Source organism: Macadamia integrifolia, unplaced genomic scaffold (genome assembly GCF_013358625.1).
Source record: "Macadamia integrifolia cultivar HAES 741 unplaced genomic scaffold, SCU_Mint_v3 scaffold_197A, whole genome shotgun sequence".
Classification (NCBI taxonomy): Eukaryota; Viridiplantae; Streptophyta; class Magnoliopsida; order Proteales; family Proteaceae; genus Macadamia; species Macadamia integrifolia.
In genome coordinates, this window is record NW_024870638.1 from 240,463 (window position 1) to 263,586 (window position 23,124).

At 36.2% G+C, this 23,124-nt stretch overlaps 1 protein-coding gene across 1 annotated transcript; it reads right to left on the reverse strand.

Moving 5' to 3' along the window:
- Positions 1–6,698: 6,698 nt before the first annotated feature.
- Positions 6,699–16,623, reverse strand: LOC122071208 (ATP-dependent Clp protease ATP-binding subunit ClpA homolog CD4B, chloroplastic). The gene is made up of 10 exons (XM_042635526.1): positions 16,411–16,623; positions 14,580–15,194; positions 14,010–14,125; positions 13,779–13,901; positions 13,489–13,674; positions 12,513–12,728; positions 10,814–11,031; positions 8,668–8,743; positions 8,489–8,578; positions 6,699–8,239 (listed from the first exon to the last, which is right to left on the reverse strand). Exons 2-10 carry the CDS (start codon positions 15,142–15,144, stop codon positions 7,070–7,072), a joined length of 2,760 nt encoding a protein of 919 aa, XP_042491460.1. The 5' UTR covers positions 15,145–15,194; positions 16,411–16,623; the 3' UTR covers positions 6,699–7,069.
- Between the last annotated feature and the right edge of the window lie 6,501 nt (positions 16,624–23,124).

The following is a 23,124-nucleotide window of genomic DNA, read 5'->3' on the forward strand; positions in this document are numbered from 1 at the left end:
ACCTTGGCCAAGCACTGCTAATAAATCTTAACAAGCACAGCCTTTAAACTTTGGCTTTTATCACCATGATATTTTTGGTTAAATGAGATCATAAAACTCCCACTAACCAAGCATGTCAAAAACCTCAATAACACCAATGTTAGAAAATATGGCTCTTGAGTACTTTGTCGATAAACTTGGATGACATCACCTTTGGGCAAATGTCACCTTTACCTTGGGAAACACACAATTGAACTGAATGTACCACTTTGGTGGGTTTCACTCATTCCTATCATGTTTTCCACATTAGAGAAGAATATATGTACAGAAGTGTATGCTTTAATGTGTTTCTTACACAATCAGAGACAACACAAACAAATGAAGCATAAATGTACACAAATAATTCAGAGAACAGAATTTAAGATAAAATCAATTCAAAATTACTCCGAAGTCATTATAAACTTAATAGGGCAATAAAATTGTTCCTATTTCCCTTCAGTTGTGCTTTGTTCAGCAACAACACCTGTTTGGGTTCCCTGAGAGCTAAAACCAGATCAAGTAACCCTAAGAATCTCAGGTATGAATCATACACACCAAATAACCGGGCTAGAAAATTTAATATGTACACCTAGTAGATAAACTACACAATAAATGTACATCTAGCAGATAAAACACACAAGAGTCACAACCGTAACTACATTCCTATCCTTTGGGCTAAGAATAACTGGTCCTCTTGTAAATCCAAATTTACTGTGAAAATACAATTACTTTTATCACATGTGGGTTTAGAAACCTCTAAGTTATAGTCCTTTCCATACATGTATTTTCTTTAACTTGGGTGACATCACCTTTGGGCAAATGTCACCAACTTTGCTGCGCTTGGAAAAACTATGAAATAATAGGATGTGCCACTTTGGTGGATTCCATCAAATCCTTTCATAGCTTCCTAGAAATATACTGTGCAGCATAAAATGTGCGGAATCTCACACCCAGTTTAATTCTAATATATTTATCCATCATAGGGTGTTTCAAACAAAACATTCAAGTACAAAATGACATGAATATGAATTTACTTATATATTTGAACCCATAAATCATTATTCATTATCATGATAATAATAAATCAATGCAAAACTCCAAATAATTCTTTTGCATGAAAAATAATATAGAACACTGAATTTATTCTCCCATTAGCAACCTAGTATACTGAGTTTATTCTCCCACTGGTCGAGCCACATAAAATAGCTTAAGATCCATACTTTTATTCTCCCACTTGGTTCGACCAGTCATAAATTAATCCATTTATTGGAGAACACAATTCGTTAAACGTGACATACATATAAACTTGTTCACATATGTCCAAAAACAAAAGAAACCAAACATTTATCAATTAATGTTCATAAATAGGTTTTCAGAGAACAATGGCAGTGTTTAAGAACTTGGTATTGGATTGATCAAAATCGACACTAATCCAACCCAATCAATCCGAATTGATCCAATCGGAATACAAAAAATAACACATTAAATAAACCTATAACTTATGGTTATAGTGATGAAACCCTCATCCACCCTATTGCCATTGATCAACTGTCCAATACCTTTTAGGGTAAAAAAAAACTTTGCTTTAAAAGCATAATACCAAACTATTGATTTGGTTCTCCTAGTATAGAAAACTAGGTCTTTGAGACATATGTAGGCCTCTATATTCTCAAGCCACTTTTAAAGACATTAGCTTAATGGTTCAACTCAAGGAAGAATAATCCATTCGATATTTTATTAATGCATGTAACATCAATAAAAACCAACATTACATCACTAACCATTAAACATAATCAAAGTGTCAATTGAACTACAATCTCAACCTTTAGGTCTGGAATGCACTAGTCCACTCAAAAACTACAATGACCGTGGGAGCTCTTCAACTTCAAAAATTACTATCACTTTTGGATGCATAACAACTTCTAGGTTAAGGTCTGCCTAGAGTACACTTGCATTTATGCATGTCTTTGATAATGTCTCCTTTGGGCAAACATTACAATGTCGCCTTTGGGCAAACATTACAATGTCGTCTTTGGGCAAACATTACCTAATTCCTGCTAATAATTTTCTATGTCTTTGAATATAAGACAAAATTTTTGAATTGTAAACCTATTACAGTAATCTTAAATTTTACCACTTTGGTGGGTTTCATCAATTCCACTGCAATAGCTTACAACTACACCTGACAGTTTAAATTTGTGGATTATTTAAACATGAACTAAATATCAATTCACATGTAAAAGAACAAACATGTAACTGTTAACAAAATAAACATTACAATGCTCAATTATCAATTACTTCAAGAGTGTCAACCGGAACTTCATACTAATCCACTCAAGTTTCTGCAATTACTGCGAGACTTCTTCTAACTTTCGAAAAGTACCGCCATCTTTGGATGGACAATATCTTCTAGGTTGAGAAATCCCTATTCTGTTTTTCACTTGCTTTAACTTTAACATTTCTTTAATAATGTCTCATTTGGGTGAACATTAACAATTTTGTTACCAATCATTATTCTCTGTCTTTTCAAACAAAGAAGACTTTGATTTGTATTCTATTACAATAAGGTTGAACTTTACCACTTTGGTAGATTCCACCCAATCTTATTGTAATAGTCTACAAATTCATTCTGGTAGCTAAAAGTGAGATTGTTTAAGCATGAATAAAAATATTTATAAACAAAAGCATGAACTACATTACCAAGAATAACCAAGTTCGTATTCTGATATGCAAGTAATGTATGAGTTGATTTTCTTTTATTTCTTCCAATTAATAGGAAAATCATAAAGAATCATTAACCACCCATACTTATAACTTATACAAAAAAAATCATAAAAGTTGATCAAAATTAGGCTCATAATATATCAAAACGAAGAGCACAAAAAACTGGACTCAACGCAAAAAATCAGGGTGAAAAATTCTTCACCGTTTGCCCGTACGAGCCATTTGAAGTTGCACAACTAAAAATAGATCAAAATCAATTTAGTTTCCCAAACCAACCGGTTTGGCCAACTGGTCTAATCCGGTTCAGGCATATTGATTCTGGGTCAATTGGTCAACGATCCGGTCAACCTTTGACCGAGTCAAACAGAGTTAGTCATGAGTTGACCCACTGCACCCGGGTGTTTTCGGTGACTTGCGGCATACCGCTGCGACCGTCTTTTCGTGCTCTACAACTTTCGTGAAGAGAGTTTTTCCATATGAGATATTTAAGTAATGGTAAAATTATGATTTTCATGATTTGGGACACAAACCCTATACAAAATCAATTTTTCTTGATTCTAACACTGTAAAGGTTGGCTCTGATACCAATTATTGGGGATTCTTTACCATATTAAACATATGAATAACCCTATAGTGTTTAGAATACAAGAATCATCAACCAATCATAAAAGATTAATCATAGGTGTAGTCCCTAAACCAATAACCCATATAGATTTTCCATATCTATAATAATCAATGGGACAACAATGACATGAACCATAAATGGGAATAAAGAAGTACCTGTGTCCCATGAACATAGATCATGAACCTCTGTCCCATGTGGTTAAACATTACTCCCATGAAGATGACAATGACGAACTACGCAAGTGGAGTCCTTCTACTGAGATCTTTTGCAGCCTCTTACTCTATGGTTTCATTTCTTTTTGTGCACTTGCTCTTGTGAGAAAGCCGTGTTCTCAAAACCAATAAGGCATTAAGTAAAGTAATGACTGCAGGGACCGTCAGTATTCTATTTATAATAGAATCCCTAAAACCCTATTCCACTCTCATAATGGAAAGAGCTAAGAGTTTCCTAATCAGAGTGGGTCTATAATTACTTGGGCCCAATGGATCAATCGGTATCAGTTAAACCCACATAAAAATCCTAACAATACCACCTTACGTCTAACCTTTTCTAAACATGGTTTTAAAAATTGGATCGAATTGATATCAACCAAGATTACTCTCAAGTCTTAATCAATCCACTGATACTATCTAAGAAAAAAATGTTATAATTTTTTATTGAATTTTTTTTTTTTTTGTACCATCTCTTACTTTTTAAATTATATTTGATATCACCTTTGTTTTCTAAAAATATCAACTGAACTCTGAAGCATAACACATTAGTCATGAACTGAAAAAGACGCTTTTGCCTCCATTATGTCTTTCAATATAAACACACATTTCCTCTCATTTTACCCCATTTTACTGTCAAAATATAGGGACAAAAGTCCCAAAATTGGTAACTAATTGTCATTTGGCAACAATAGCCGATTGGTGTCATGGATGGGGTTGAGTTACTGTCGAAGGAAGGTCTAGGGTACTCTTTTAACACTTCAAATGATCAGCGACAACTGATCGGTGGAGGGAGTGTAAGGACTCTTGAACAGAAATAGAAACTTTAGCGAGAAATTAAGATCTTACAGTCACTAGACTATTCAGCCAAGGAATGGGGCTGAAACCGGCATCAAGTGAAGGGAATTGGATGGATAATATAATACCGGAATATGGCCTGAAGTTGATGGCCAGGTTATGAGATAACATGGTCTGTGCCTGCAAGGGAGACTAAACTTCTCCTAAACAATGTGTTTTGACCACATCACTTGATGAACCAGTTGGGCTCCAAAAAGCTCTAGAAGTAATTTTGTTTTCATCTCTTTCTAGCACATTCACATCTACCCGTATCTGTCTTTACTTCTTTGTAATTTATCAGCCGTGAATTTTTTTCTCCACCTATAGAGAAGGAAGAATCCCTTCGCTACCTGTAATTTGATTGTAATTTGAAGTATTGTGTCATTATAAACTCCCATCCCCTGTTGTAGTGACTGCTTCAAATCGCTGCCCATTTCAAATCCTTAAGAATGAAAATTTAATGTGGGTATGTTGATTACTTGATTTGTTGGGATAAGGCTTTTTTGTTGTATGTTGATTATTTAATTTGAACGAGAACTTGCATTCCTGAGTCCCCGGCCATGGTTTGACAAGATCAGATTGAATCAATATCAGTTTTGACCAATCCTAATTTTTGACCGATATTATATTGGTAGATCAGTAAAGATAAAAAAATAAAAGTTCAAAATGAAAACTAGGTATATATGTTCAATAGGGTAATTTTGACCGATCTAGATCAGAATTAGATCAGTATCGGCCTTGACCGATCCCAAATCCTGACCTGATTCTATGTTCTTAAACCATGTTCTTGAATCCTGACTGATGGAACCCAGCAATTGCCTCCTGGCTATAAATAAGAATCTTTACGGGGAGCGGGTAGGGATGATGCCCTTGAGGAGCATAGGTGACCATCCTCTCTAGATGGTACTATCTTGGTACCAAAGTCTTAGGTACAGACAACAGATACCAATATCTAAGGGTGCCAATCGGTTGGTTCAGTTCGGTTTGGTTTTGGTCTAAGAATGAGGGAGAGGAACTTTAGTTTTCAGTTGATTTCGATTTTGGTCCGGTTTGGTTTCGATTTATTTCGATTTTTCAATATCGAGTTAATACCGATTTAGATCGGTTTATTAATTGGCTTGAACCATAATGAAATCTTACATTCATAACTTATAGTGACAAGATTTGACAGGAAAAAAAAAATTTTTAATTTATGATTTAATCATGGTTTATCATTATAAGAGAAAGATAATTAATATTGAAACCAATGAATAACAAATTACTAAGAAGATAACTAATATTGAAATTACAAAATGAATCCTATTATCCAATCATTCATTTAACTATCCTACTAGTTTTGTATAGTATAATTAATATTGAAATTATAAAATGAACTCTATTATCCAATCATTCATTTAACTATTCAACTAGTTTTGTATAGTGAACAAGGAAATCAATGGATGCATTATTACAATTTATAAATCATTTTCTCTATTCATAACCTAATATTCAATGATTTTTAACAATTCCCCTTACAATAAAAAAATTTCTTAATAATATTGTAAAAAATGGATAGTCAATTCACGAATTTATAATCTCATAATTATTTTTTTTCTATCGGTTTGGTTTCAGTTTGGTTATTGATCGGTTCAGTTTGAACCAATTTTCAGCCGGTCCCAATATATCTCAGTCCAAAACCAATCCAGTAAGGATCGGCTTAGGGTTTTATCGATTGATTTCAATCAATTTTATCAATTCGGGCTAAGTTTTGACACCGCTACCGATACCAATACGGATTGGCTAAATCAAACCACTTTGCCTCTCAAAATGCTAATAACTTATTTTTTGGACCATTATACCCTCCCCTAAATCTGTAACACCTATTCGATATCGATATTGGGGATCAACAATACCTATACCATGAACCAGGACAATGTAACAAGCCCCATAGGTCCAAATAAAAAAGGTGTATCCGATACACGACTCTCACATTTGCAAGATCAGGGACAAATTACATTGCCTTACCCCAAGAATGTCGAGATAATATTTCAACCGACCACCAACTCATCAAGTCACAACTTTCGTACCTTACCATTGAACCAAACGCAACCCTTAATAATAAGTCAATTCTACCAAAATAATAATAATGTCAAATATTCCCTTACAGATGAATGAACCTACAATATGGAGGTACGGAAACACTACACAGCATGTAGAATCCAAGCCACTTCCAACAGAGGATCTGAGTTGCATAAACTCACACACACCACGATGGCACCCCATTCCACAAATAAAAGAAGCCTGAGTTTGTTGTAACCCCCGTTAAAGCCGAAAGAGACTTAAATTTAAGAGAAAAATCTATATCAACCCTGCTTACAGCAAATCCAAGGGCATACTCGACACAAATCCTCAATTCATCTCTGATTTATGTGTACTTCTACGGAGCCCCCACTAAGAAACAGTTTAAATTACATCTTACTAATGCCATGAAAAGGAATTGGGGGGGGGTGTGGGGAAGGGAGGAGTAAGAAAATAAAGGGCACTGCCTGGTTTGATAAGTACAACCTTACAATTTGGGCATCAACATTCTACTTTCAAAGACCACCAGTGGAAGACATCTTTCGACCAAGAGTATAAATAAAGATGTAAGCAGTGTTTGGAGATCGGTATTGGCAGATCACAGAGGGAGTGCAGGTTCAGGAGCACCACTGCTTCCATTGAGCACAGTTACATTTCCATCAGAATCAACATCGACGATAACCGAGTCTCCCTCCTTGATCTCTCCTGAAAGCATCTTCTCAGCCATGCTATCCTCCAGTAGTCTCATTATGGCTCTTCTCAATGGCCTAGCGCCATAACTTGGGCTGTAACCTTCGTCTACCACTCTGTCCCTAAACCTCTCTGTCACCTGAAGCTCTATGTCCTTGGCCTTGAGCCGGTCAAAGACTTCCTTTAACATAATGTCTGCAATGTCCTTCACCTCCAATTTTGTCAGTTGTCGGAAGACAATCATCTCATCCAACCTGTTCAGGAACTCTGGTCTAAAATATTGCTTGAGCTCCTCGGTCACTAGGCTCTTTATCCGATTGTAGCTGCTGTCCTTCTCATCATAGTCAAGATCAAACCCAATTCGCCGACCTCCCTTCTCAATCACACTACTTCCGACATTGGAAGTCATTATTAGGAGTGTGTTCTTAAAATCAACGGTCCGGCCCTTGCTGTCTGTCAGCCTTCCATCTTCCAGAATCTGAAGCATCATGTTGAAAACATCAGGGTGAGCCTTCTCTATCTCATCAAAAAGGACCACAGTGTAGGGACGGCGACGAACAGCTTCAGTCAGCTGCCCACCCTCAGTGTACCCAACGTAGCCAGGGGGTGATCCAATAAGCTTGGAAACCGTGTGTCTCTCCATGAATTCGCTCATATCCAACCGAATCATGGCCTCCTCAGAGCCAAAATAGTAGGCAGCCAAAGCCTTAGCCAGTTCAGACTTCCCCACACCAGTTGGGCCAGAGAATATGAAGCTAGCAATAGGCCGGTTGGGGTTTTTAAGCCCAACACGAGCTCGGCGGATGGCACGACTGATAGCTTTGACTGCTTCATCCTGACCAATGACCCGCTTGTGAAGTGTCTCTTCCATCTTTAGAAGGCGGTCAGACTCATCGGTTGAGACCTTTTCAACAGGGATCCCAGTCCAAGACGAGACAATATGCTGAATATCCACCTCTGTCACAAGAGGGCCAACATCACCAGCCTCACTCTCTGCCTTGCTTTTCTCCTTGCCTTTGTCTATGATATTTGCTATCTGGGTTTTGAGGTCCATTTCTCGATCCCGCAACTCTCCTGCCTGTCAAATTCAGTATGGTCAGCCTAGCGGTCTAGCCTACTAATAAATTTTAAGGCAAGCCCAAAGAATTGAAGTTCGGAAATCATCCAATGAATTCTGAGCATAAAATAGTGTAAACCATGCCAATTTTGTTCAAATAGAAGAATTTTCTACTCTATTTTTCTGTCTCTTCAAAAGACAGTTTACATGAAACTTTTTCCTATTAAGAACCTAATAGAACTGAAAATAGAAAACAAGATCTCATAGTACCTTTTCAAAGTCCTGACTGCGAACGGCTTCATTTTTCTCCTTTGTAATCTGCCTTAATTCTTTTTCAAGCTCTCTAGCTTCCTCAGGCACCTGCAGAAGAGAAAGTATCAACACTACTCTCTGACCTAAAAGAAGTTAACCAACAAAGGTTTTAGTACTATCACTCCAGTAACACATACTTGTGCATGACGAAGTCGAACCCGAGAACCAGCCTCATCAATTAAATCAATTGCTTTATCAGGCAGGAAGCGATCACTTAAGAGCAAGAGAAAAATCATATCAGAACATGAAACAGGTCATCAATAATCAGTTTCACTCTAATACAATACAAATTCGCAAAACGAGGAAATTATATGGAATGGCAGCAATAATAATGGGGCTCCTTAGTAATGCACTGGAGGCATGAAAAAAAAAATTCAAGGCATCGTAGTTGATTTCTCAACATAAACAGGGGACAAGTGTAATCACAAGGTGTCCCAATTTAGAGGACTCATAAACATGAAAGTAACAAGGAATACTACCATGGATCTATAGGCCCAATTATGAATCCCTTTTGTAATGTGGGTAGAGAGAAAATTAAATATTTATCAAAAGAAGGAAATAATATTGGACCACAGTCACTTCCTATCATTGGCTACAGAAATCAGGACAAACTTCACCACTTGTGCTCAAAATGTTGGAATTCCTAACTGGTGGGGGCATCCTCGCCATAATAAGGAGATGAAGCTTTACGTTGAATGGAAAAGGAGAGTTTCTTCGAATCATAATAGAACAGAACATAGATATCTCTTCTCACACATTCTTTCATAATAATCACCCACAGGACTAAAACATGCCAAAAACATCCCTGCTTACAAGTTCTTTCATTGTAATCACCAACAGGATAACCGAATAAAAGAAGAAGTCACTACACCGAAAATATGATCTTCAGTATCAATAGACAATTAATAAAAGGGCGTTTCTTATTGACACCCCTGTAGGGTGTTAACATAATTTGTGACCTTACTTTTTGCCCTTTTACTATAGAACACTTTTGTTTCCTTCCAATGAGGGTAGATAGTCACTTCATGTGTACTTGAAAAATGCCCAAGACAATGACAAATTCTGATAACGACCCAATGATAAGGAAGTTTTAAAATATTCTTAAGAACCCTTTTTTATCCCTGAATAAAAGAAATTTGGGAGTTGTTTACCAAAATAAAATAAAATTTGGGAGTAAAATGAGGCAATCAAAAGAAGGTTACAAGTTCTAAATACACCTATAGGGGTGTCATTAGACAGTCCCATAATTAAATTTGCATTTCTCTGGGAAAAAGTGTCAATCTTATATATCTTTTCTTACTGTATGAAGATTCAAGAACAGAATCCTCTAAATATGGATACCACTAAGCTAAACGATCTTTTCACCATATTCATCGCACTCCCTAATGTTCAAAGTATGTATTGAAGCATGCATCAATAATCAGACATATCCCACTACATAGTTAACATAAATATCCCCCGGGAAGGGCAGGGTGGGGGGGGGTGGGTTGAGGGGATTCAACTTGTGAAATTCATATATACCATAATACTCAGCCTAAGCCTTAGCCCAACTAAATGTCGTCAGATACACAGACCCTGTTTTGACATGCAACTTCATTCAGAGCCATACTAGTTGTTAACCTTCAGCCCTGCATATCTCTTCTCACCACTATTTTAGGATTGCCCCTTGCTCTTGTATATCCTCTAATTTGAATTGTATCACTCTTGACCAGTGCACTCAGAGCAACATGCCACCTCAAATAACTCTTTCAACTTATCATGCATCACAGCTACAACAATAACAACAACAACAACAACAACAACAACAACAAAGCCTTATTCCAACAGCTATAAATTACCTCTAATGTGCACTTCCATTATTTATCTTGTTTAAGAAGTTAAGAGGGTTCCATCAAGCTATGTCAATATTGAGTGGAATACATGCATAGGTCACCAGACTTGGATAATAAGCAGGTTGGAGATAGTGAACCTGTTCACCAGGAGAGTGCAAGGTGTGTTTCCTAGTTTCATATGTAATTGCCATCTCATCATCAAGTAGATGTACATCGATCGTTATGCACTACTTACTTTCACAAATAAGTAGCAGACTAGCAGCTCATAGATTCCATCAGTTAAAAGGACTGTTAACAACAAAACAAATTTCAAAGTATTTTTTTTTCTTTTTTCAAAATTCTATATTTAAGTTGTATACAGCTATAAAGATATTCAGCAATCAATGCCCAGAACAGGGTAAGCCATTTGAGATTGGATGAAATGAACATATACAAATAACAAATTACAAACCTGATGTACTGATATGACAGTTGTGCAGCAGAAACTAGGGCTTCGTCTGTGTAACGTAGCTTGTGATGAATTTCATAACGCTCTCGAAGTCCTTTTAAAATCAGTATGGTTTCATCAACGGAAGGCTCTGGCACTTTCACTGGCTGGAATCGTCTTTCCAAAGCTGGGTCTTTCTCAATATGCTTCCTATATTCATCTAACGTTGTCGCACCAATACACTGTGAATTGGAATACATTATAAGCCTCCTGACTATTCTGATTTGTTTGATAAAGTAGTTGATAACAAAAAAATCGACCATGCTGATCCAGAATCAGAGAAAACTAGTCGCCAAAAAAAAAAAAAAAAAACCTGAAAGGTGTCGGAAAAAATTTCTGTGGAAAACATATTGACAACTGATAAGAAGTTATAAAGACAGGACCAAAGAGAATCAGCATATATGATCAATTATTTACCAATACAAAGTATACAGTGTCTTGACCACGTCTAGAGCATCAGAAAGAATCAATTCATTAGCGTTCACAAGTTCCATGAGTTGTTAAAATAACATACAAGACTAATCGTATACATTGAAACATATACAAGGAGCTCAATTATTTGTCAATAAAGTATATAGTGGATCTCAACCACATCTAGAGCACTGGAAAGAATCAATTCATTAGCATTCATGAGTTCCATGAGTATAGAACAAAATGGAAAATGAATTTCAGAGAAAAGAAAGAATAACAATTTCCTGAACATCCATTTATTTGTCTGTTTCTCCAAAAAACATACCTGCTCGAGTAATTTTATACTATGGACACAATAAATCAAATAGGAAGTTGCATTAACAAACAATTGTTTCAACAATAAGTTGTCTTCAGCAGGTGTGATGGAAAAGAGGAAATGGAATAGTACTTAACGAAGCGGAAAGCATACATAAGAAACAAATATACCAATCGTCAGTAAATTCATAGAATTCTTAATAGGGGTGTAACGCTGAGTAAAGAACCAGGTCACTGTAAGAATGAGATTTCATAATTCTGCCACAACACAGAATTGTACTCCACAGTACAAAACCTAGAAGAGAAAAGCTATTTTCTTTGGATTTATCCTCTTATACTAGCCATGATATCCTAAAAAATATAACGAACCAGACACAGTAAATGTGGTTCACGAAAAATGAACACCTATCCCCAATCACTTGCACTAGTATTACTGTAACCCACTTATAGTTATAACTTATAATACCCTAAGAAAGAAAGATGTCCACCCATAACAGAGTGAAATGTATCAGCATACTTGTAAGCACACCAACAAGTACCCAACGAATTAGCTTCCATTTCACCTCCCTTCAGATCATGCCTATAGCACAAAGATTTAACCTCAAAGTGGAACTCGTATGACATTTGCAATCTTAAATGTAACCAAATGAGCCATTGGCAACCAAACGTATCACAGGCACTCAGAGAAAATATGGTTCACCAGGTAAACTCTACAACTAAGAGCCCAGAAAAATATCCTGGCATAGTACCAGAGAATTTAAAGGGGGGAAGAAAAAAGGTAAGACCACATTTGATGTCTGTTTCCCGACCAAGCAGCTCATTATGTCAGAGAACAGGGCTTACATGGAACCACTTAAAAATTGACCTACAAGGACAGGGAAGCAAATAAGTCATTTAAGGATGATATTACTTCATGCATAAATCATGACAAAGTTACCTGCAGTTCACCTCTTGCAAGGGCTGGTTTCAAGATGTTTGCAGCATCAATTGCACCCTCTGCAGCTCCTGCCCCGATTAAAGTGTGAACCTCATCAATAAAGAGTATAATCTCATCACTTTGTTTAATTTCTTCCATCAGCTTCTTTAATCTTTCCTCGAACTCTCCACGATATTTCGTACCAGCAACAAGAAGGCCCATGTCCAAGGTAATCACCTGAATGGCACAAACAAAACTTTGAGATAATAATCTTATGAATGTAGATGAAACAGGTGCAGCTTATTGGAAGTCAATTAACCATCTACATATGGTCATCTAATATACTAACCATTTCATATTTTTATGACCTCAGTAAAGGAGGCAAGGCATCAAAACAGAAAGATATATGTATGTAATTGCTAGACTTGTGTGATGCAAAAAGAGTTATAAATCTTTCTCAAGAGACCCTTTGTCGGTCGGCCTGTTGGGGCAGTTGTAAAGCATCCTGTGCATACAGGCTTCTTATCTGCCCCTTGCTACTACCATTTACCTAACCACTAACACCCCCCCACCCCGCAAAAAAAAAAAAAAAAATAGAAGAGATGAAATTAAGAAATATAAGTTGCCGCAACAAATTAATGGTTTGGAATCAGTAACTTACATTCACATTGCATACCTTACATATAAAGGTTTTACATTTTCAAGAAAGAGAGATGCCAAATATATATATATATATATATATCTTAAATCAGCATCAAAACCCTAAAATACCATCTTTCCTCCCTAAAATACCATCTTTCCTCAAACTTCACTTCCAAACTGTTTCACAAGATTACATGCTTATAATTGCATATTCCCACTTACATAGCTTAGAATTATATTAAAATATTCTTATACTCAAAACTTGCCGCATCCGGCAAGTAGTATCCACGCAGTGCCAAAAATGCAATTCCCTCAAGATAATTTTTTATACCTAAATCAGTTTACAAACTCTCACCTTCTTCCCCTCAATTGTCTCTGGAACATCACCATTAGCAATCCGTTGAGCAAGCCCTTCCGCAATTGCTGTTTTCCCAACACCGGGTTCACCAATAAGACACGGGTTGTTTTTTGTACGTCTACCCAAAATTTGGGTTACACGTTCTATTTGTGGTTGCCTTCCAACAACAGGATCAAGTTTACCCTACAAAATTAAAGAAAATTAATAGGAAATTTAGCATCTAGCTTAAAGGAAGCCATTATGAAACACATCAAATAGATGTCATGAATGATAACAACAATATGCACCTCCTCTGCCATCTTTGTCAAGTTAGTTCCATACTCTTCAAGAGTTGGCATCTTATTGCCACTACTTCCACCACCAACCCCAGCACCAACAGCTTCTGTGCTCTCACCAACCATACGGATAACCTACATACACCAAATTCCAATACTGATGAAATAAGAATATGATGAAGATGGATGCCCTGAACTCTATTCAGATGCATACAGAACAGGGTAAAAGGCTATGTCACTTGCCTGCGTACGAATGTTACTTGGGTCTGCACCTAGGTTCTCGAGTACGCGAGCTGCAACACCTTCACCCTCTCGAAGCAATCCCAAAAGCAAGTGCTCAGATCCAATATAGTTATGACCTGTGACATTTAACACCAAGATAATGCCATTAAATTTCTAACTTACTAATAAAGGAAATTAACAATAACAAAGGAAGAAGCTAAAAGTTAACGAAGTTCTCCTAAACAGAAAGCCTTGCACATGCAAACACAGCGACCTTATTATTGCAAATTATGAAGGCTTTGTAAATAAAGGAAATTATGTGCCCATAAACAATATTTTCTCCTCCAAGACGATCTCATTACTGATGAACTGAGGACCTTCCAACATGGGTAAGAAAATAAAATGGACGAAAGAAAAAGAAATCAATAAAATATTAATCTATAGAAGCCCCAAAGGCAAGCTTGGAGATGGGTGGTCCTATTAGACATCATAAACACGGATTAATTCAAAGGCTCACAGGAATAGGAACCAATACCTAAAGACAGGTTATGTAAATTGTACTTTTCTTTATAATGAAGTTCAATAAATTACCAAGTTGTCGTGCTTCCTCCAAGGAAAGTTCTAATACACGCTTTGCACGAGGAGTAAATGGTATTTCCACAGCAACAAATCCACTGCCCCTGCCAATAATTTTCTCCACTTCCACACGGGCATCCTTCAAATTGATGCCCATGGATTTTAGAACCTTGGCAGCAATACCTGTACCTTCACCAATAAGACCCAACAGAATTTGCTCGGTCCCAACAAAATTGTGCCCAAGTCGTCTTGCTTCCTCTTGGGCAAGCATAATAACTTTAATAGCCTTTTCTGTGAAGCGTTCGAACATAGCTACAGCTACCCCTCGACTGGCCTTCCCTTGTGGAACAGAGATAGCAGCTGCCATCTTGGCATAGAAATTACAGTCAGACCTTCCTATATTGTATAAAGCATTGGATCCCCGCAAGCCTGAGAAACTTCGCAGTCTACTGGAAGGGACTTGCATATTACTCATCATATTCACAGTCCTTCTATTCTTCCGAGTTCCTCGAAGTTCACCATTACTTTCTCCAAACACCGCAGCAGGGAAGTTTGTTGACTGAAGTAGAGCCCTAGCCATAACTTCCACAAACAATAGGGCAACCTAGAATCTGTATAATCTAGTACTACCTGCACATAATAACACCCATAATAATTAAATAACAATAAACACAAATGACAAGTACAAAATATATATATATATATATATATCAAATTAGACTTTCAGTTTCTAAAGTCGGTGCAAAATATCAGGAAGAATGACGCATCAATGATATCGAATCTCTGCAGGAAAAACTCTCTTTCCAGTTTCTCTTCCTCCATATTAAGTTGCTATAGAGGTACATGCAAGCACTTTCTTAATGAGAAATATAATCAACTTTCAAACGTCGACAAAATATACTTAAGCTGATGTCAAGGCTAGAGAAACAAGCAAACATAAAACTGCAACAACCTTTAAGATATCTCATCACTAAAATATTTCCACAGGCTCTGGCTTTGCATCATGTCACTAATCGCATGAAGAAATTACATGCATACCCAAAAGCCAAAAATTAAACATGTGCCAAATCCCACAAGCTTTCCTACTGAATTCAAGTGTCTCTTGAATCGACAAGCCATACAGATTTGGTGAGAAGAAGGCAATGAACATCTGAGGAGATTAAATACTTCAAAAAAAAAAAAAAAAAAACCATCCTAGGAAACAACAACAACAGGATTTCAAAAGCAATGTGAATTTCCAACCCAAAAGGCAACAGAATGGCACACCAGCGTCAACAGGAGGACCAACGATGGATACTACCCAAATAGTAAGTCCCAAGTAACAACTAAAGACATGAAAGGCCAGCCCAAACTTCAAACAAGCATCACTATCACAATCAATTTTTGAACTCACTAAGCCCGGGGTAGAGAAGTCCGGTGTCTCTCCATCTACACAAAATGGAGACAAAATTCATCGGACCCAATTATTGCATCACTTGGCTGGAGCATAATACAGCAGTTAGCTGTCGGTCCAATACCATGCTTGGCTAGTAGAACATTATTTGCCCAAGTAATACTTCAGAAATGCTTAGCTTCGAAAGGAAGAAACATGATAACAACAATTCTTATCTCATATACAATCCAGAACCAACCAATTCAGAAGATTAAACACAACCAACGGATCTAAAAAACAGAAAATGGAGAGGGGGAAGGACATGACCAATAAAACAAAAATCAAATTCATAATATAATAGGGAAACAAAATTCGTCACATAGGAAGAGAAAATCATGAAAACTACTTATCCTGTACATTAAGAAAACCCTAGAAATCAATAATTGAAAACATAAAACAAAGAATAGAACTCACCTCGAAAACCCTAAATCGAACTCCTAAAAATGAAACCTCTCCGACGAAGAGGAGACTAGTTCTCTTCTACAAAGACGGAGACATACAGAGCGCGAGAGAGGTGACCTTGTTTGGTGGACGGAGAAGGATAGGGATTTGTGGAAGATTACTTACCGTAATATTTGCTTTGGGAAAAAATGAATTTTTATTTTGAACACAACTCGCGGAGCAGAAGATATTTCTTCTTTCTTCCTCCTCAATTTTCTCTATCTAATGATAAAATCCAATAATCACCCGCCACGTATGCAAAATGCAGCGTGGTCCCACTTTTACGTGAAAGACTTAGGACACCCCTTTCAGTGTTTCACCGTTCAATAAGAACCTTCGATGGCCTTCGCTTGTAATCTCCTCCACGCAACTCACTGAATTCTCTAGGTTCTATAGTAGCTATACTACTTAGAAGGATAAAAATATCATTCTACAAAAAAAAAAAACAGAAAGATAAAAATATCATCCTCTTATGATGGTTCACAACAAAGGAAGAGAATCCTCTCCAGCGCACTAAGCATGCTTTCATTAGCTGGCAACACCCGAACACATATGGACATACTCAAATTTAAGATTTCATCCATACTTCTAACGGGCCTGTTTGATTTCAATCATACTTAATTATTTCTCGACATTTTAAGGTTTTTTATTGTTTTCATTTGCTAAGGCTCCATTTGGTATCGTTTTAAAAAAACGTTTCTAGAGTTTTTTTGTTATATTGGAACAAAAAAATGGAATCTTTTGTTTGGTGCACTTATGGTCTGTTTCTGTTTTTTTATAACAAAAAAAAAAAAAAAAAAAAAACTCAAAAAACGAGTTTGAACGGAACTCCATTTTTTTCAGTTTCGTTCCATTTTACAAATATATATATATATATATCGTTTTCGATAAAAATCTGAAATTTTGAAACACAATTTTTTCGTTTAAAAACTACATTTTGACACAGAAACTGAAATTTTCGTTTTTGATACGAAACGGCATTTCTATAACATAAACGATACCAAACGGAGCCTTAGATAATTGCACATTGTAGGTCAAGGAATGGATAAATATATATAAATATATATATATATATATAGTCAATTGAACCCTTTAAGATAACATTTTTATTTGTGAAAAAAAAAAAACTTTAATTTTAAACTTCTTTATTCTAAAAACAAAGGGAAAATAAAACACCACCTCTAATCTAATTTCAACAACATATCACTTTAGGAAACAATATTCACAAAGAAATTGAGCAAGGAAGGAGGGGAACGGATAAAGGTTCAGTTGAACAGATCAACACTGTAACTCCTTCATCCAAACCAAAGCTCTTGTTTCCACCTGCCCACAACACAACTCTTTCAAAAAAGTATTTCATTTTCATATATTTATTTATTAATAATTAATTGTAGGTTCTTTTGGTTGGTTTTTCATCACAAGCACTAGGTCGATCCATGGTTGCGTGAACATGATTTTGATGATTAAATCAGATTGGATCGACTTGAATCAATTGGATTGAATTAGTATGTAGCTATTGGCCTTGGATCGATCCTAACTATTGGTTAGTATCATATTTGTGGATCAATATTGACTAAAAGTAAAACGGTAAAAATGCATTTTTAAATTAAACTCGATTTTTATTTTTATTTTTTATTAATCTCTTTTGCATTTTGTGTTCAAATGTTATTTTCTTTGTTTAAAGGTACCCTTCTTTCTACTTTTATTCACAATCAGAACATCTCCAACACAAGATTGCACCTCACGACTGTGAGTCCCTTGGGGTACTTGACCGAATACTCCCAATAGGAAGATGCACACTCCCGTGCTAGAGGATCAAGATCCGTTTTATTCCCCCTCTATCTCTTCTTGTCTTATATTTGCTTGTGAATATGTCCTTGATAGCTAAATACTAATTATAGATCTTCTCTTCTTTATGTATCCATTTAAATTTAAAAAAAGAATACTGATTATTATTGCCCTAATATTATTTTATTATTTTACTATTATTATTAATTGGGTGGCTTGCATTGATTGTATAGATTTTTTTTTATTATTATTAATTATTTTTTTAAATGTAAGGGCAAAAGTGATCTATCCACATTGATCCGATTAAAACCATATTGGTATTGACAGATACGATACTAATACTAACACCAATAACTAAATCCTTGATTAAATTGGATCGGATCAATATTGGCTTTGTCCAATTTCCATTATTCGCTAATATTGTATCGTTGGATCGGCATGAGGGAAGGGTAATAAAGTAAAAATCTGATTTTTTTAAATGACAATCAAGGGTATTTTTGTCTGATCAAAACCGATCTAGATCCACCCCGTTTTATCCCAAGACCAATTCCGTTATCTTAAAACAAAATTGGGACTTCCATTCATTTCCCATTACACAGGCAACTAGCCACATGAATGGCAGCAAGCTAAGTAGAGTCCGGATCAGGTCCTTGTATGAGAACCTGAGTTTTGATTCTTGTAGAGCTAAGAGGTGGACGTGTGTAGCCCTATTAACGGGCGGGTGATGAAGTATCCCCTTTTAACTGGCGGGTGAGTTTCTCAAACAGCTTGCATGGATCGATCTAATGGTAAGTTGTTGAGTTTCTCAAGGAACTTACGTGAATCAGATCGATTCTGTAATAATGAGACATTAGAGCTTCAGGTGACACAGATTTAGGGACAAAGTGGTAGATGAAGGCGGTTACATCCGAAGTTATGGCGCAAGACCATTGAGAAGAGCGATAATAAGACTATTAGAGGATAGCGTGGCTTAGAAGATGCTTGCAGGAGAGATCAAGAAGGGAGAATTGGTTATCGTGGATGTTGATTCCGATGGAAATGTAACTGTGCTCGTCAATGGAAGAAGCAGTGGTGCTCCTGAACCTCCATTTATCCCTCTCTACAACAATCTCCCAATACCGATCTCCCAACATACTTTATTTTCATAAAAATTGTTTGGGCCCAAAATTAGGCTTGGGCTTTCTTATGTTGGGTTAGACTTGAACAGGTTTTATAAGTCGAATGGACACATTGGTGACCCATGACAGAAATCAAAATAAAGATGCCGTATTTACATTCATATGGATACCATCATTCAATTATGATTCCCACTCCCAAGTGCCAACCCTTGATTATGGAAACATAATAGAAATAAAATGGAGAAAGAGAGCGATGTGGGACCAGTACTGCACATCTGGCTAGGTTGGGCTGGTCTGAAGCCCAAACACAATTTATTGGGCCTAATTTATACCTTGGCTTTTTTCTTTTTGGTAATGGGTTGTACCTTGTCAAGACCAGACTAGAATTGGGCCTTCACTTTCATGAAATATGCTTCCTCGCTTATAATAGATCTTAATTGAACGAATATTATATGCATTCTCACTCTCATAACATGAATTCGAAGATTGAGAGTACTCTCAATTCATGAGATCTGAAAAGTTATAGAGTTATAGTCTTATATTGGTTTGTTCATGTCGTTGATCCCTTTATATACTTGAGGAACTATCTCCACCATGGTTCTAACAAATAGGATTTGTCAGTGTTGGCCTTGATTGATCCTGTTTCTAACCGATCCAATCCCAATACACAAGTATGATTTAAAGGTAAAAATGTAAGTTTTAGAACCTTGATCTCTAGTCAATGCCTTATAATGTCTTTGGTTGCTTGATTTTCTGCGACATGTATCTTTTAAGAATGTAATTCCAAAGAATATGATTCCTTGGAGTTATATTCTTGAAAATATAACTGTTTGGTTACTCTAGATTATGGATAGTGATTATGTCTGAATAACTATTTGGTTATCGTGATTATGTCTTTGAGAAACACCCATAATCAACATGAATAACTGTTTGGTTGCCCTTAAAATGTAGTTATTTTCAATTTATTTGTACACAATCATGCAATTTTATTTTGATTTTCATATTTTCCAATTGATCTGAATAGACCTTTCCCTTTATTAGAACCAACACATCCACAGTCCTATGTATTTTAGAGAAAATAAAATAAAAATAATTAAAAGAAATTGCATGCAAATTTGAAGAAATGGAGAGAGAAAAGAAATCACAACCATCATACCTTCGTATGCAACTCCAAACCTTGGTGATGGGTGAAGATTAATGCACTCGTCGGAATACCTAGAAACACCACAGTTCTAGGTATTTCAGAAAAATAAATAAATAAATAAAATTAAAGAAATCATAGGCAGATTCGAAGAAATGGAAAGAGAAGGGCCCAACATACCTTCTTAAGAAACTCCAAGCTGCAATGATGGGCAAAGATCAATGCACTCACCGGAACCCTAGAAACACCACAGTCTTTTATTTTTCAAAAAAAAAAAACAAAAAAACAAAGGTCGAAGGTAGAAGATGATAGATCAGAGAAGAAGAGGAAGAAGAAGATATGAGAGAGTCTGAGATGGGTGAAGGGTCACATACCTGTGTAGACGTTAAGTTCACTTTGGTTGATGGTGCTTGGGATGTAACAATGGAGATGGAGAATTATTTCATGATTTTCTAGCCTCCCACAAGAGTCACCACCTTTTATATGCAAGCAAGAATCATAGGATTCTTTTCTGAGAACTCAATAGGGGTTCTCAGATAAGAATCGTCTTATGTGAAAAAAGTGGAGTTATAGAATCGATCAATTTTCTTTGCAACCGGATTTTGATGCAACCAAACACCACAGGTTTACAAGCAGCCAACTGCATTCTTAAGGTTTTGACTTGGACACTCTAACATATTATCAAAGCCTAGGTCCCTTTCTTATCCTCCTTAAGTTATTTGTCCAAGGATAAAGTTAAATGTATTAAAATGTTAACAATTACAGAGTTATAGTCCCACATGGATTCGTACAAACTGTCCTTGAGACCTTGGTACTCTTGAGGAGTTTAAGTCAAAAAAAGAGCAAGAGCAATACTTCTTTTAAATTGTCCTTTATACTTTAGTTTTAATTGTGTTATGCATGCAAGAATGCAAGCTAAAAGATGACAAAATTGACAAAACAGAATTGCAGGCCAATGGATGAGTTGTTTATATATAAACAGTAGAGAGTACTGATGAGATGATGCGTGGAAGGAATGGTAAGGGGTCAACTACAAAATGTCCATTTCCATGTCCAGAGGATGATAATAATAAAACAAAGAAAAGCACAAACAGTGGATATTGTTTGTGCATAGATAAAGAGAAACAAGACCCTCCAGCTCCTGCACATTAGGGTTGTCTCACCATTGTCTCCTCAGTCTCAATAAGATGCCAACCTTCTTATTCTTCTTCTCCTTCTCCTTCTCCTTCCAATAATAATAATTTATATATTTTCCTTTAATATTTTAAGATAAAAAGTTGTTTTAAATTCTTTTTTAATTTTTTAAGTTAAAAAGTTGTTTTAAATTCTTTTTTAATTTTTTAAGTTAAAAGAGTTCACGTAATGATTCTAATGGTAGCTTAGGTAGCATAGGCACCCAGCTAAGACCATCCTAGCTTCCTAATAAACTTGTCAACATTCGTGTGGTGGTTTCCTTTAATTATGTGGCTTATTTGGTTTCTTAAATATATTTTTTGGGTAGCTAATTTGTAAGCTAAGCTAAGCTATGCTAACCTACCAGTAAACTCTCATATACAAGCTTCAGAAAATAGAATCATTGACCGGTTTTTTTTTTTAAATTAGAATCAGATTCGACCGGAATTGACGGTCCATGGTGGTCAATTTCGATTATTCGAACAATGCACTTATAGTTGAGGAGGAGCAGGGCAGGGTTTGAAAACATATAATCAGGATCCGAATTGGGTCCAACTGATTCTGCTCTGAATAAAATCAGACCAGCTTGGACAGGCCCCAGAATTTTCAATTTAGTGCTCTCTGGGTTTTATGTACATGGACCAGACAACCCGGATCATCCAGAATTGGGACCAGCTGATCTGGTCAATCAAATCCTGATTTTTGAAAACCTAGGTAGAGGGGGCTTGGACCTCGATCAAGACCAGTGGTTTACCAATCACTAGGGGTGTCAAATGCAAATCAAAATTGTAAAATTGAACCAAACCAACTCTATTGGATCGACAGTCGAACATGCACAACTGAGATAAAACTGCTAAGGACCCAAAACCAACTCAAAAATTGTTTTTTCACGTAGATATACACATGACAAATCAAACCAAACCGGTTAGAGAAATCCATAAAAAAACAGAAATCGAACCAAATTGAAATTGAAATTTTTTTTATTGGTTTTGTTTCGAATTTGCCCATCACATTGAAACCAAAAAAACCAAATCAAACCAACCAAACCCTACCAGTCACCATCACCACCATAGTCCAGTTCCACCGCCCTACCCAGCTTTAGTTCATAACCATCCATTTTAGAGTTCTTTGGAAACAACGATTAATTAAGTAATAATGTATCATTATCATATAATAAAGCAACCAAATTGAGAATGATATAACTTAAATCAATACCATTATCTTCTTTATCTCATTACCCACTACCCTTCACTTTGTTTATGACAGTTTACAGTTAAGCAGATACTCACATTACCATTAAATACTCCAAAATTTTTATAGTCAACATGATCTTAAAGCCGCACAAGGTGCAGTAATCACAGGATCAATGATCTTTCGCGTGGTTGTCTTTTGGGGTGGGGTTGTTAATTAATCCACAATGACTTTCTTAGTTAGTGGAGATAATTAGGAAATCTATCAGTAGTTAGG

Bases quoted from the DNA above. Each gene is read 5' to 3' on its own strand.
- LOC122071208 (XM_042635526.1), bottom strand. From the start codon at position 15,144: ATGGCTAGGGCTCTACTTCAGTCAACAAACTTCCCTGCTGCGGTGTTT. The intron at 14,126-14,579 runs GTAATTTATTGA...TAAATGTCACAG, and splicing joins GGAGGAAGCACGACAACTTG to GTCATAACTATATTGGATCT. The intron at 11,032-12,512 runs GTAACTTTGTCA...TCCAATTCACAG, and splicing joins TTGCAAGAGGTGAACTGCAG to TGTATTGGTGCGACAACGTT.